General features: G+C 38.3%; 1 protein-coding gene across 10 annotated transcripts in view; it reads left to right on the top strand.

Annotated features, from left to right (window-relative positions):
* The window catches only part of MAP3K4 (mitogen-activated protein kinase kinase kinase 4), a 112,802-nt gene that overhangs the window by 30,847 nt on the left and 67,477 nt on the right, over window positions 1-14,478 (top strand). For 8 of the 10 annotated variants that reach the window (XR_003427754.1, XM_027081698.1, XM_027081656.1 and 5 more), the window contains exon 2: window positions 2,703-2,893. Coding sequence is in view for 8 of the 10 variants with exons in the window: in XM_027081698.1 (XP_026937499.1) it covers window positions 2,703-2,893 (191 nt within the window). In the remaining 2 variants the exon portion in view is untranslated. Of the gene's footprint in view, window positions 1-2,103; window positions 2,356-2,702; window positions 2,894-14,198; window positions 14,220-14,478 lie in introns of those variants that run through there. The other 2 variants (XM_027081671.1, XM_027081709.1) reach the window with 2 other exon arrangements.

Below are 14,478 nucleotides of genomic sequence, written 5' to 3'. Positions count from 1 at the left end.
ACAGACTCCGGATACGCAGGCTCAGTGGCCATGGCTCACGGGCCCAGCCGCTCTGTGGCATGTGGGATCTTCCCAGACCAGGGCATGAACCCGTGTCCCCTGCACTGGCAGGGGGACTCTCAACCACTGTGCCACCAGGGAAGCCCTGTTGGAAGATTTTTAATCAGAGTTTCAATTTCATTGCTTGTGATTGGTCTGTTTATATTTTCTATTTCTTCCCAGTTCACTCTTGGAAGGTTGTGCTTTTATAAGAATTTGTCCATTTCTTCCAGGTTGTCCATTTTATTGGTATATAGCTGCTTGTAGTGATCTCTCATGAGCATTTGTATTTCTTCAGTGTCAGTTGTTACTTCTCCTTTTTCATTTCTAATTCTATTGACTTGAGTCTTCTCCCTCTTGATGAGTCTGGCTAAAGGTTTATCAATTTTGTTTATCTTCTCAAAGAACCCGCTTTTAGTTTTATTGATCTTTGCTATCCTTTCCTTCATTTCTTTTTCATTTATTTCTGATCTGATCTTTGTGATTTCTTTCCTTCTGCTAACTTTGGGGTTTTTTGTTCTTCTTTCTCTAATTGCTTTAGGTATAAGGTTAGGTTGTTTATTTGCATTGTTTCCTGTTTCTTGAGGTAGGATTGTATTGCTGTAAACTTCCCTCTTAGAACTGCTTTTACTGTATCCCATAGGTTTTGGGTCGTTGTGTTTTCATTGTCATTTTTTTCTGGGTATTTTTTGATTTCCTCTTTGATTTCTTCAGCTATCTCTTGGTTATTTAGTAGTGTATTGTTTAGCTTCCATGTGTTTGTATTTTTTTTTTTTTTTTTTTTTTTGGGGGGGGCTGCACCGGGTCTTAGTTGAGGCGTGTGGGATCTAGTTCCTGGACCAGGGATTGAACCCGGGCCCCCTGCATTGGGAGCGCAGAGTCTTAGCCACTGGACCACCAGGGAAGTCCGTGTTCGTATTTTTTACAGATTTATTCCTATAATTGATATCTAGTCTCATAGTGTTGTGGTCCAAAAAGATACTTGATACGATTTTAGTTTTCTTAAATTTACCAGGGCTTGATTTGTGACCCAAGATATGATCTGTCCTGGAGAATGTTCCATGAGCACTTGAGAAGAAAGTGTATTCTGTTGTTTTTGGGTGGAAAGTCCTAAAAATATCAGTTAAGTCCATCTTGTTTAATGTATCATTTAAAGCTTGTGTTTCCTTATTTATTTTCATTTTGGATGATCTGTCCATTGGAGAAAGTGGGGTGTTAAAGTCCCCTGCTATGATTGTGTTGATTTTCCCTTTAATGGCTGTTAGCATTTGCCTTATGTATTGAGGTGCTCCTATGTTGGGTGCATATTTACAATTGTTATATCCTCTTCTTGGATTGATCATTATGTGGTGTCCTTCTTTGTCTCTTGTAACAGTCTTTATTTTAAAGTCTATTTTGTGTGATATGAGAATTGCTACTCCAGCTTTCTTTTGATTTCCGTTTGCATGGAATATCTTTTTCCATCTCCTCACTTTCTGTCTGTATGTGTCTCTAGGACTGAAGTGTGTCTCTTGTAGACAGCATATATACGGGTCTTGTTTTTTTATCCATTCAGCCAGTCTGTGTCTTTAGGTTGGAGCATTTAATCCATTTACATTTAAGGTAGTTATCAATATGTATATTCCTATTACCATTTTCTTAATTGTTTTGGGTTTGTTATTGTAGGTCTTTTCCTTCTCTTGTGTTTCCTGCCTAGCATTTGTTGTTCCTTTAGCATTTGTCGTAAAGCTGGTTTGGTGGTGCTGAATTTTTTTAGCTTTTGCTTGTCTGTAAAGCTTTTGATTTCTCCATCGAATCTGAATGAGATTCTTGCTGGGTAGAGTAATCTTGGTTGTAGGTTTTTCCCTTTCATCACTTTAAATAATGTCCTGCCACTCGCTTCTGGCTTGCAGAGTTTCTGCTGAAAGATCAGCTGTTAACCTTATGGGGATTCCCTTGCATGTTATTTGTTACTTTTCCCTTGCTACTTTTAACATTTTTTCTTTGAATTTAATGTTTGATAGTTTGATTAATATGTGTCTTGGCGTGTTTCTCCTTGGATTTATCCTGTATGGGACTCTCTGTGCTTCCTGGACTTGATTGACTATTTCCTTTCCCATATTGGGGAAGTTTTCAACTTCCCTAACCTGAGTGCTGTCCTGCAGTGTTTATCAGAGAACACAGAAACCCTGACCTACCACATGTCATCAGTGCTCTCTGCTTTGCTGCTCAGGTCATGCTTTCTGTTCTGTGTGCTTCACAAAGCGCAAGCAGTGGGACTCTGACGTCAGGGCAAGAGTTGCCCACTCAGCAGTTAAGCTTGTCACCAACTATCACGTGAGTGATGCTTAGTTCTGTTGATTTGTATCTTCCAGTCCTTTGCTCTTTTTCCCCTGATCCTTAAGTTTTTAGTTTTAAACTTCATTTATGTTAGAAAGAATTCTCTAAACAACAGGAACTGCACATCAGTTCTCTTTATTCGTGGTGAGAGCAGGAACACAGTCGTTATGTTCTCTTCATGAGTTTCTACAAGTACAGATAGAGGAGAAAGATTACACGGCTGAGGAAGAGACATATCCACAGAGAAGTGTTACGGAGAGTTTTTAAAAGAAATTTTAAGTCATTGAAATTTGAATTCCCTTCATACGTTCCTGAATGTTTTCTCTGCTTGTTGTGCTCCGTAGACAAGAGTGCGCATTGGGAGATTCAGCTTGTAAGAATTCTGAGTCTGATCCTGAGGACTTTTCAGATGAAACAAATACAGAGAACCTTTACGGTCCCTCTCCCCCCAGCACGCCTCGGCAGAGGAAGCGTCTGTCAACCAAACACCAGAGGAATAATGTAGGGCGGCCCACCAGTCGAGCTAATGTGAAAGGTAAGTCTTGTGCGTAAAACGATATATTTGAGGGGGCGTGGCATGGTTGGTATGTAATCTTTAGGTAACATGTAACTATTGATAGATGCTTTTTCTACAATAATGTTAGTTATTCCTCTTATTTTAAATTTGATTTTATGCTGCCTTAAAGTTTTATTTTTAAATATTTGAATTATCACCCTTAGCAATATTGTTAATAAAAGAGAAAATAATTCTCCAGAGATAGAAAGGTTTGTAATTGTAATTGTTAAAGTCAGTGTGTGAGGCCTTTGCATTCCTTTTAGGACGTGGAAGAGGACAAACGTGGATGAATCAGCGTGCCTGTCCAGGATGGCTGCTGGTGTACGGGATAGGTGGCCTTCTTTTATTCTTTGAATCTCTTAGGCTGAAACTTCTAGATTCTGTCTTCCTGACATGATGTATTGGGCACTTTGGGAGAGGCAGGGCCAGGCTTTCTTCCCCAGGATTCCCTAGGCGGCCTGAGACCTGTGCTCTGCCGGTGACCATGATGCTGCCCTCATGTACATGGCCCTCGTTCCCACTAAGCACAGGGCCTGGATGGTATCCCACCTTATAATCACGCACAGAATCTGTGTTTTACTTTTCTTTCTGTTTGGAATCCCAAAGCCCAGATAGTGTTCTGCTCCTAGAAGCTGTTCCTGCTCCTGAGACTGTTCTCTGTTTTCATTTCTTCCTTCCTCTGAGCGCGTCACAGCTGTTCTGTTCTGAGGCAGAGGAACTGAATCATGCTGACCTGCTTCCTTGTACCTGCTTTCTGGCATGGAACCTCAGGTCACTGAAGCCTTACGGTTTTAGAATTTCTCTGTTAATTTCAGCAAACCACTTGTCCTGAAACTGATCTCATAGTTTCCTAGAATTCATCTACCTATTACTGTGCAAAATAGGGATATCATTCTTTATCTCCTCTGAGAAATTTCCGCTTATCAGATGTTCTCCCTACTGAAAAGAGACTCATTTCCATTTCTCCCTTTCTTTAGCTCATTTTCTTCCTCTCTTTCCCTTTCCCACACATTTCTTCCACACATTGATCTCTCATGGTTAATGTCGGCAAGTTCATTCTGTGTTCCTATCATAGCCCTTCCTCAAGAAAGAAGAAGGGTAAGAGAAATGGACTTTATTGTACTTATTTGCTTGAGTGAAGTCTTATCCAAGGAGGAATTCCTAAGTAATAAATAGTGTTTCTTTCCCACAGGGAAGATGATTTTTTTTTACTTTCTTTTAAAACTGTATTTGTAGTAAGATGTTAACCTATGATCTGTATTTACCCTCGTTGGAAAGTAATAGCTTTCCATCGCAATATATTATCTTTAAAATCAATCCTTTTCCATTTTCTCAAAGAAATTTCTCAAATGCCTACAGAAGTTCCTTTTGAAGCAGCATCTACTGAACCAATTAGTTAATACATATTTGCTTCGTGGTGGTGAAATGCGATGATGCCAGTAGGATATCTGCTTTGTCTTCACTTGTTCATACTATTTTAGAACCAGAGTTGAGAACACAGTCCCCCCATTTTATAGATTGAGAAAGTGAGGCCCAGGGTTTTAAAGCAACTTCTTAAGGCCAGAAGGCTTGAGATAGTGGCAGGGCTAATTTTAGGTACTATTTTTATTTTTTGGCCATGCCACACAGCTTGTGGGATCTTACTTCCCTGACCAGGGATTGAACCTGGGCCCTCGGCAGTGAGAACGCAGAGTCCTAACCACTGGACCACCGGGAACTCCCAGGAATAATTTTAGAACTAGTTCTCCTGGTCCTCAGTTTGGACTTTTTTCCCAGTGCAAGCAGCAGGGGTTAAGCTTCTCTGAATGTGGTACTTGACATGACTGTATGTCTTTAGTAATCAGTCAGAAAACCCGTCGCTGGATACTTGTTGAGCTCTGCTGTCCTTCTGGGCTGTGTCAGAAATAGAAGGAAGAGGGAAGGTTGTTTCTTTTCCTCCTCAACTTCTTTCAGTTGTTTATTTCATAAAATTACAGAATTTTAGATCTGGAAGGGGTCTCAGAGACCACGTTAATTCCTGCCATTTTGCAGGTGAAGAAAGAGTGCTTATAAACCTTTGGATTTGTAGCTATCTATCAGCAGACCTAGGGCACCAAAGTTCCTAACAACTTATGTTTTTTCTTATTGCAAAAGATTACATGTTTGTCGTAGGGAGTTTAGAAAATACTGACAAAAAGAAAGAAAAATACCCATAAACCCAATATGCAGAAATAACAGCTTTTACCATCTTTGCCTTGTGGTCTCTTTACTTGCATATATTGGTGTTGTGATATGATATCGTACTATTTTTACTATTTTATAGCTGGCTTCCTTTTCCATTTTAATGACTCATGAACTTTCTGTGCCATAGAATAACCTGTGCTGTTCATTTTAATGGCTGCTGGATCATTTGTAGCAACATCTGCCCGGTTCTCACTCACAGTTCTTGAGTGCTTTACCTAAGCACTGTGCTGGGCTCGTCAAAAGAGTTATCTTTTAAATATAGTGATAGCCCAATGAGATGTAGGTTCTATATATTATTATTCAGTTTATGGTTGAGGACATGACACAGAGTTTCTAGGGCTTGTAGTTTTAACTGTCCCAGTCATGCATATACTAGAAAGCAGTGTGTTTGCTGTCTGGTGAACTGTTTTTGTCAACATTCTTGTTCATGAACACCAAAAAACGATGGAAATGAAGCAGCCGTGTTGGGCAGTGGGTCATGTTACTGTTTTGGTGATGGCGTGTTTGTGTTGAGCTGGTGGAACAAACAGTACTCGAGAACTCGCCGGCTGCAGCAGCAGAGCATGGTGGACCGGAGCACACACTTGGTTGCCGGATTGCCTGGATTCCCATCCTGGTTCTACCACCTTCTGTATGTGCCGCCTCCGTGTCTCATTTTCTTTATCTGTGAGGTAATCTGCCTTACGGTGTTGTGAGGGTTTTATGTTCAGTAACTACTAGCTGTCATTATTATTGTGAGCTAAAGGTTTCTTTCTCACTACTTGCCTTAAATTTCAAAGTAGAATTAAATAATTATATCATTGCCTGTACCCTTATTAATTGGTGCCCCTCCTTTCAGGACACTGAGTCTTGAGTCACATAGTTACCAAGGTATGGAGTTGGGACTGCAGCCTGGGTCAGTCCTGTCTGGCTTATCCGTTTCTTGTAGCTCTTCCTAGCCCCCTTTCTTCTTCTCACTCTGTATGTTGCCATCATAGTTACTTTTTCTCTGGGTCTTTCTTTCCTCACCTCCCTCCCTTTCCTTTTGCCTTTACCTCTCTTTCCTTTCTTCTGCCTCCTCTTCGCATCCCCTTTTTCCTTCCTCCCTTCCATTCCTCCCTTATTTCTCCTTCATTCTTTCCCTTGACTCGCAACTTCAGTGACTCCATAGGCGGGTATTGCGTTAGATGATCGATAAGCTCTTGCTCGTCTCCAGCAGGAACCACAGAGATGAGCAGGCATTCCCATCTTGTGTGGTAGAGCTGGGGTGGAGGGGAGAGAGGGGGGCTTCTGTGGGTGCCCACAGGAGGGGATCGAGCAGACCTGGGCTTGGGAAGACTGCTGGAACAAGTGACATTTGTGCTATGGCCTGAAGGCTGAGTCAGGGAGACCAGTATTTCAAACTCATTTGTCAATCATAATAGTGTATTGGTCTCTCAGTATTTTCAAGAGATTTTTAAAATTAATTAGATTGGCCAGATTTATTTTAAAAGCTTTCCAAGGAAATATGAACTGACGCATTATTTCTTTCTCTCTGCAACAAGCAAAGGCTGCCTGAATCATACGATTCACTTTAGAACTGCAGTGAAAGTTGAGCTCATCTTTTTAGTTAACATCACCGATAATATTTTCGTTTTTCTGCTTATCTTTTGCTGTGTGACAACCACCCAAAGCTTAGTGTTATGAAAGCGTCCATTTTATTGTGCTCACGGTTCTGTGGGTAGAGTGACCACTAACACTGTTGTCTTTAGTGATGGTAGCCATTGTCATGAGCTATTATATGGATATGATTCTTTAAATATTCTTATTATCCTAGGCCCAAAATAACCAACGACTGTCGTTATTGGCTTATTTTTTATAATTGGAAATTTAGTACCAGGCAACCTTCTGACCAACTGGTAATGAATTGACAGTTCCCATGAGAGAACTGCTCACAGAACTCAGGAACACACTTGACTTATGTTTATCCCTTAAGTTGCCTCATTAGTGTAAATTGAGGTGTGATTGATCGGGGCTCCTTATGAATAAAAAAGACACTTCTGTCAGAAAATTCCAAGGGTTTTAGGAGCTCTGTGTCAGGAACCTGGACAAAACCCAAATATATTCCTTATGTTAAAAAGCAAAATTCAACCAAGTAAATTTGAAGATTTGATTGGCTTCATTTATGAATCAGGCAGCATTACATCTAGCAACTAGAAGGGTGCTCTGAGTGGTTGTGCAAAAATGGAAGGGATTTTATAGGAAAAAGGGTGGAGTAAGGGAGCTATTAGCAAAAAAAAAAGAAAGGATTATTTTTTGACCAGACATCTTTTTTTATGGGCGTGGGGAGGGATGACAGGGGTTTTATCATGCAGATTACCTCTTCCTCTGGGGGATTGTAGAGGGCCTACTTGTTGGGTTACTTTATTGGTATTGACCAGAAAATTCTAGACTGTTCAATTAAAACTACATTTCTGGGAGAGGTTGGAACTGCAGTGAAGTAACGTATAAAATACAGGTTTGCCATCATGGGCTTTAGCATGCGACTGACACCATTTGGGGCCTGTGGTTTTCTTTCTAATACTTACTACACCCTGATGAGCATTATCAAATACTAGCAAAGATATGAGGAGATGGCAGCTTTCTTACGAGGCTGGTGTGAGTGTAAATTGTCTCAATCCCTGTGTGGAAGTAATTTGTTAATACACTCAGACTGAGCTTGGTTATATCCTTGACCCAAGTAAATGCACTTTTGGGACTAGACTTTAGAGAAGTTCCTGCAAATAAACACGAGAAGTTCTGCAGAAAGACTCGTGTCACTCATTGTGATTTCCTTTCATAATACGCAAGTGGGTAACCACAGACGGGAAAGTTCAAAACAATTTGTATCCTAGTGGTTGTCTGAGATAGGGGAGGCCTGAGGAGGGGGCCTAGGGATGTAGGACAAAGGTGAGGTCACCACTGCCCACAATGTTTTATTTCTTTGTACTGATGGACTTTAGATGTGTTTAAAATTATTTCATTTGACTTTTGCATTTTCCTGATTTTGTTTCCCTGGGAATGTTAAAGATATTTTTGTTTTCAAAACATTAACTTCTGCTTTTAGAAGCTGTGCTAAATATTAAATACATAACAATGTTATGATATCTAGGTAAAGATAGTTAGCTCTTTATTACCTAAAAAATACCAGCTGTGTGACACCCTGACAGCTGTAACCTACCATTCAGCTCTTGAATTAACTCACCGACCAGGCTTGATTTCATACTTCGATGAGTAACAGAATTTAACTATGGTGTTACTTCAGATCATATTTTTTTGATAATGGTAAATAACTACCAAACTACAGCAGTTAAGATTTTGATAAATTTTGGACCATAGTGTGTAGCTACCCATGTGTAGCTGTTTCTCCTTAAGCCTGGTTTAAGAAGAGGCAAACTACCTCATCCTTAAATTTTTGTTCTTTTTAATTAGCAGAAGGAAGTAAATCCAGTCCATCTCATAGTTTTCAGTAGGTTAAACAAGAGTGAAGACACCCAGGCCAAAGCCCTTTTCTGGGTGAATCGGCCTCATAATCGTTATCAGCCCCATTTTGCAGGAGTAATGTAATACTGCGAGAGCCAGATCACAGAGATAGTCATCTGTAATATGGCATATACATGTGTGCATATACACGTATGCATATACATGTACACATTAATCTCCCTGTCATTAGCAAATATCTCAAGGTGTGTGTGTGTGTGTATGTAAATGTGTGTGATTTTTTGCTAACATAGTGAGATTAGCAAGTTTTATTTTTTTTAATATAATACTGCTATAAAATTGATCTGGTAAAATGGTGATAAATCAGATTCAATCTGTATAGTAAGAGAAATGTTCTCTGTGAACTAGAGTGGACTTAAATCTATATTTCAGCTCTTTAATCCAAACTCAGCCTGACTTTCAAGGTTCTAATTTATATTTCCAGCCTACCCATCTACGTGTAGACTCACTGTTCCACCCAGGCTCTCTTCTTTTCTGCTTTTGTGTCTTTTTGTATGTTTATTCTCTTGCCTTCCTTGCTACCCTTATTTAAGATGAATCCATTCTTCAAGGCATTCAGTCGAGTACCTGGTCTTAGTTAAAGCTTCCGCATATCGGTTAGCCCACTGTAATCTGTCTTTCATGGCACTCAGCATCTTAACCTTTCCTTAGTCAGACAGCCCTGCCCTGTGAGCAGCTCGACAGGCGTAAAGGTGGTTGACGGCACAAACATGGGTTAGGATCCCTGTCCCGACATGTCTCATGTGTCTGGCCGTCCACGTTCTGCGGGAATCTCCGTCACAGTGTTGTTGTAAAGATGATGACAATTTCTGTAGGCCCTTACCTCGTAAGTGGGTAAAGCAGTGTTGGAATAGAGCAGGGTTTTCCCAAATGTGGTGTCATTCTAGCCAGGTTGAATCCGAGACACTGGGAGTGGGCCCAGGAATCTGCGTTGTAGCAAGAATCTGAGTGATTCTCAATGTTTACTAAAGTTTGAGAACCTTGAATTAGAAGATCTCTAAGTCCCTTCAGATTGTTGACATTGATAGCCTGGCACATCACTGCTCTAAAGATCATCTCACATTTAAAGTAAAGCGCAGATACCTGTTTCTGCTTTCTCATTTGAGAGATCGAGGAGGGCCAGTGTTTTGAGTTTGACATACATGTGTGGAAGAACGTACGAATTGCGAGGACTTGATAAAAAATACATTTTATACATACTCTAAAGAGCTGTTTCTAGGTGTGAATTGTGGGGAAGTCAGTTGACTGTCTTATATCTGTTTAAACGAGTGAACCATATTGCTTGTCATTTGTTTGCGTTCAGTTTCATTATACATTTTTTTGTTCTTTTCCTTTCATGTTTCTCTGATTTGGCAGGAGTTACTGGTGATTGGCCAAAGGAAACAGTAACTTCTTGGAAGGTTTGTTTTAACAGTACTACAAAGTCGTACCACTTAATTTATAGCCACTTGAGAGCTCAGATGTTCATTAGTCTTAAGTCATTATGAACTAGTTTTGTAGTACTGTAATTAGAACTTGTATAAAACATTCTCTATACTTTTGATCCATTCTCCTTTACAGAAACTCTGTATTTGACTTTCTGTTCATTGCAGAGGGATTTAGTATTAACAGAAAACTAAACAAACAAAGATTGGTATTTTCTTTTTGCACAGTAGCTAGACTGGGGCTTAAGTCTATTTTAAATTTAAATTATGTCATTTTAATGATGTACCTATTTCCATTTGTGTGTTTTTTTAAAAACCAACTTGGTTTTTTTGTTTTGGAAAAAAAAAAATAGCTTCTTTGTCCCGTCTTCCTCCTTTCCCCATTTGCTTTCCTTTACACACATTGTAGGTCCAAAGACTGAACCAAAATTTTGAATACAGAATTTCAGAAAATTGTGTAATATACCATTTTTTATGCTGTAAGATAGGCTTCACAATATTTGTGTATAATCTACAAAAATTAGGTTTCTAAGCTTGCTAAGATTCGATTCTGTTTATACAGAAAAGTGGGATTGTGGCATTTCCCCCCTTAAGTCCTTTTAATTGTTGGAATAAAGATCAAGGCTCAGAAGCTTCATCTCTTGATATTTTCATGCTTTGACTATTAGCTGTGTGGTAAATTTAGCATAGATTTGGACTTAAAGTTCATAGCTCTGTCTTCTGTGTTGTTCAGGTCATCCCAGCTACTCTCAGTTCACCCTTTGTTTCCCTTAGGACCTTTAAATCATGGGTTAGAAGAACATTTATAATTCATATAAGGCAAGTAATACTTTTTCACTGTTCACTTACTTTTAAGTTATAAATTATATGCAGACGTTCTTTGGCCTTGGTCACTAATGCTACCCTACATTCATTTTGTAAAGTCTTCTTAGAATCCTAAACCCTAAGATAACAAAATAGTTTTTTGTTACATAAGTTTTTGATTTCTCTGACTCAGAACCACGTGGATGCACGTATTAGTTAATATAGCATTCTTTCCTAGGCCTGCGTTGCCTCTCTTCTGCACACTTTTCTTGGATATTCTTGTGTACTCTCCTGGTATTAAACAACATCTGTATATACTGATAATTTCCAAATTGATATCTCTGGATTTCTCTCCTGAGCTCAAGACTCATATATTAGTTACCCACAGACATCTCTACATGAATGTCCCATAGGCACCTCCAATTCAATATATTACAAAACAAACTCATTATCTTTATCTCCAGTCTTACTCCCTGATACCATGTATATATCATTTTGCGTTTCATAGTAAGAAAGTATAGTATGATTTGATATCTTGAAACATAAAATATAATGGAGTTAAATTTGGAAGTACTTGTTAGCTTTGCTTTCAAATAACCATTGCTTTACTAAGTAGAAATGAGTGATATATATGTGCTATATTAATAAAAGTGTAAAGAACACAGTTAAACAAAACAGCAAAGAGTAGGCAAAGGGCTGGCCTGGACACCATTTTTATAAATGAGGATTGATAAGTATTTGTAGCTAGAAACAATAAAACTGTGAAAAATTTTCGTTTTTAAAAAATTCGACTTTTTAAAAAATTTTTAAAAATTTTTATTGAGGTATAATTTATGTACAATATTATATAAGTTTCAGATGTATGACGTAGTGATTCACAATTTTTAAAGGTTACATTTCATTTATAGTTATTGTAAAATATTGGCTATATTCCCTGTGTTGTATAGTATATTGTTGTAGCTTATTTATTTTATTTTTTAATTTTTTTCGGTACGCGGGCCCCTAACTGTTGTGGCCTCTCCCGTTGCGGAGCACAGGCTCCGGACGCGCAGGCTCAGCGGCCATGGCTCACAGGCCCAGCCGCTCCGCGGCATGTGGGATCTTCCCAGACCGGGGCACGAACCCGTGTCCCCTGCATCTGCAGGCGGACTCTCAACCACTGCACCACCAGGGAAGCCCTAGCTTATTTATTTTACACCTAGTAATTAGTATCTCATCCCCTAACCCTATCTTGTCCCTCTCCACTTCCTTCTCCCCGCTGGTAACCATTAGTTCTCTATATCTGTGAGTCTGCTTCTTTTTTGTTATATTCACTAGTTTGTTGTCCTTTTTAGATTCAGCATGTAAGTGATATCACACGGTATTTGTCTTTCTCTGTCTGACTTATTTCACTTAGCATAATACCCTCCAGCTCTATCCATGTTACTGCAAATGGTGAAATTTCATTTTTTTTGTGGCTGAGTAGTATTCCATTGTATGTATTGATATGTATGTATATACACACACATACACACACACTCTTTACATCTTCTTTATCCATTTATCTGTTGATGGACAGTGAGGTTGATTCTGTATCTCGGCAATTGTAAATAATGCTGCTGTGAATATCGGGGTGCGTGTATCATTTTGAATTAGTGTTTTGGGGTTTTTTTGGGATATGTATATCCAGGAGTGGAAATATTGGGTCAAGTGGTAGTTCTATTTTTAGTTCTTTGAGAAACCGTCTATAGTGGCTGTACCAATTTACATTCCCACCAGCGTGTATGAGGATTCCTTTCTCTCCACCTCCTTGCCAACACTTGTTATGTGTCCTGTTTCTGATGATAGCCATTCTGAGTGAAGAAATTTCCTGAATGGACTGTGTAAAACGTTTTAAGACATTTAGAAGTAAAGTAGATTAAAACTACAGATAAAAGTTCTGTTGTTTAAAAAGTATTGCTAATTTAAAAGATAATAGTAATAATAGTTTTATATTAAAATATAACACAAATCCTTACAGACAGTAAAATCCTTTTTGATGGATCATAAAAGAAATTGAATATAATGTAAATCAGGTTGGAAGTGCTCTTGGAAATACTTGTTTTAAATTCTTATTTTAAAAATAATTTAATTTAAATTGATTTGGAAATACATTGGTTTTAAACAAATTTTCTTTGGTGAATTGATTTTGGGTATGTTAGTCTGTAACCGTATAAATATACTCTATTTCATCAAATCTAAAGGCATACTATAATATTATATACTAAGAAAAAAATGCTTATAATTGATGACACAGTGTGTTCTTACACTTAGAATTTTTAATTTTTATTTAAAGAACTCTTTTATACTTCTTGATATTTAGATAATAGATTTTTAAAAACCATTTATTACTATTGTGCATATATATAAAGGAAAATGTAAATGAAATGTATTAGTGAATATATTCCTAAAAGTTATTTATATCACCATAATTATAAAACATATTCTAATTTCAGAGAAGTTAAAATACAAAATGTGTGTCCTAGATTCAATGAGACAGTATACCTGGAGTGTAGAGGGGACGTGGGGACAGTGCTATAGGCTTGGGCATCATCAGTGTATGACATGGGTGTGAAGGAGGTCACCCAGGGAGAGGGAAGGTGAGACAGAAGAGACCTAAGAGAAGGGCTTTGAGAAGCATTAACTTTTTAATGGAGTGAGCCAAGTTCCCAGGAGAGAATTTGAAGAGGAGGGACTCAGAAGGTAGAAGAGAAGCCTGAGAGTGCTGTGTGTAGAAAGCAAGAGGCTGAAGGGGTTTCGGTGACGTAGGGCGGTTCCTAGCGTCAGAAATGCCAAACAGGAAGGAAGATGTGTGTTCATCTCAAAGCTTGGGAGTTAAGTTAATAGGACCTTTTACAGTTACGTGAAGGGAAAGTGTGATGTTTACTTCCTTTGCATTAATTTTGAATGACTTTATGTGCCAGTATAATAAACTAGGCAAATTATACTAAATTAGGCTATACGTCTTCAGTTTTCTTAATGCTAAATTTAAAATGTTATTGTTCACCTGCTTGTGGCAAAGAAGAAATCAAGGAATAGAATAAATTAAGGCAAACATTTCTGCTTATCTGTCTTTCAGTGTTTTATGAGAATAATCTTAAGGTGCCTTAAGTGGTCTTTGCTCAATCTACTTGATTTTACGAATGAGAAAAGTAACCCAGAAAACTTAACTGATTTGCTCTAAGTTGATACTTCAGTTCATGGCAAAGGCAGGAGTTGGATGTGTTTTCCAAATCAGGTTTCTGTCCGATCTGCCATACTGTTTCTCGCTTCTCAAGTTTAAGGTGATGACTTGTGAAGATTTGCCTAGCTGGATGACTGCACTTTGTAGCAGAGAGGTAAGCAGATGGTTTTAAGTTAGTAATGGAGAATATTAGAGAATATAGCAAGTATTATGTAACAGGGAAAATGGGTAAAACCTTTGTAAAGATTTAGAGAGAAATGTTTTGTGTGTGTGTGAGTATTCTCTTAATTTTCAGCATATGATATGATTATTTTCTTCAATAACAGTCTGAAAATATAAATACATGTGAATATCAGTCATTGAAATATTGAGAGTAACTTTATAGTTTAGAGTAACATAATGTTCTGCTTATT

Source organism: Aethalodelphis obliquidens, unplaced genomic scaffold, assembly GCF_003676395.1.
Source record: "Aethalodelphis obliquidens isolate GAN/ISIS:26980383/991018 unplaced genomic scaffold, ASM367639v1 scaffold3, whole genome shotgun sequence".
Lineage (NCBI taxonomy): Eukaryota > Metazoa > Chordata > Mammalia > Artiodactyla > Delphinidae > Aethalodelphis > Aethalodelphis obliquidens.
Note: the sequence above shows the minus strand (reverse complement) of the source record. Positions and strands in the feature narration are given on the sequence as shown.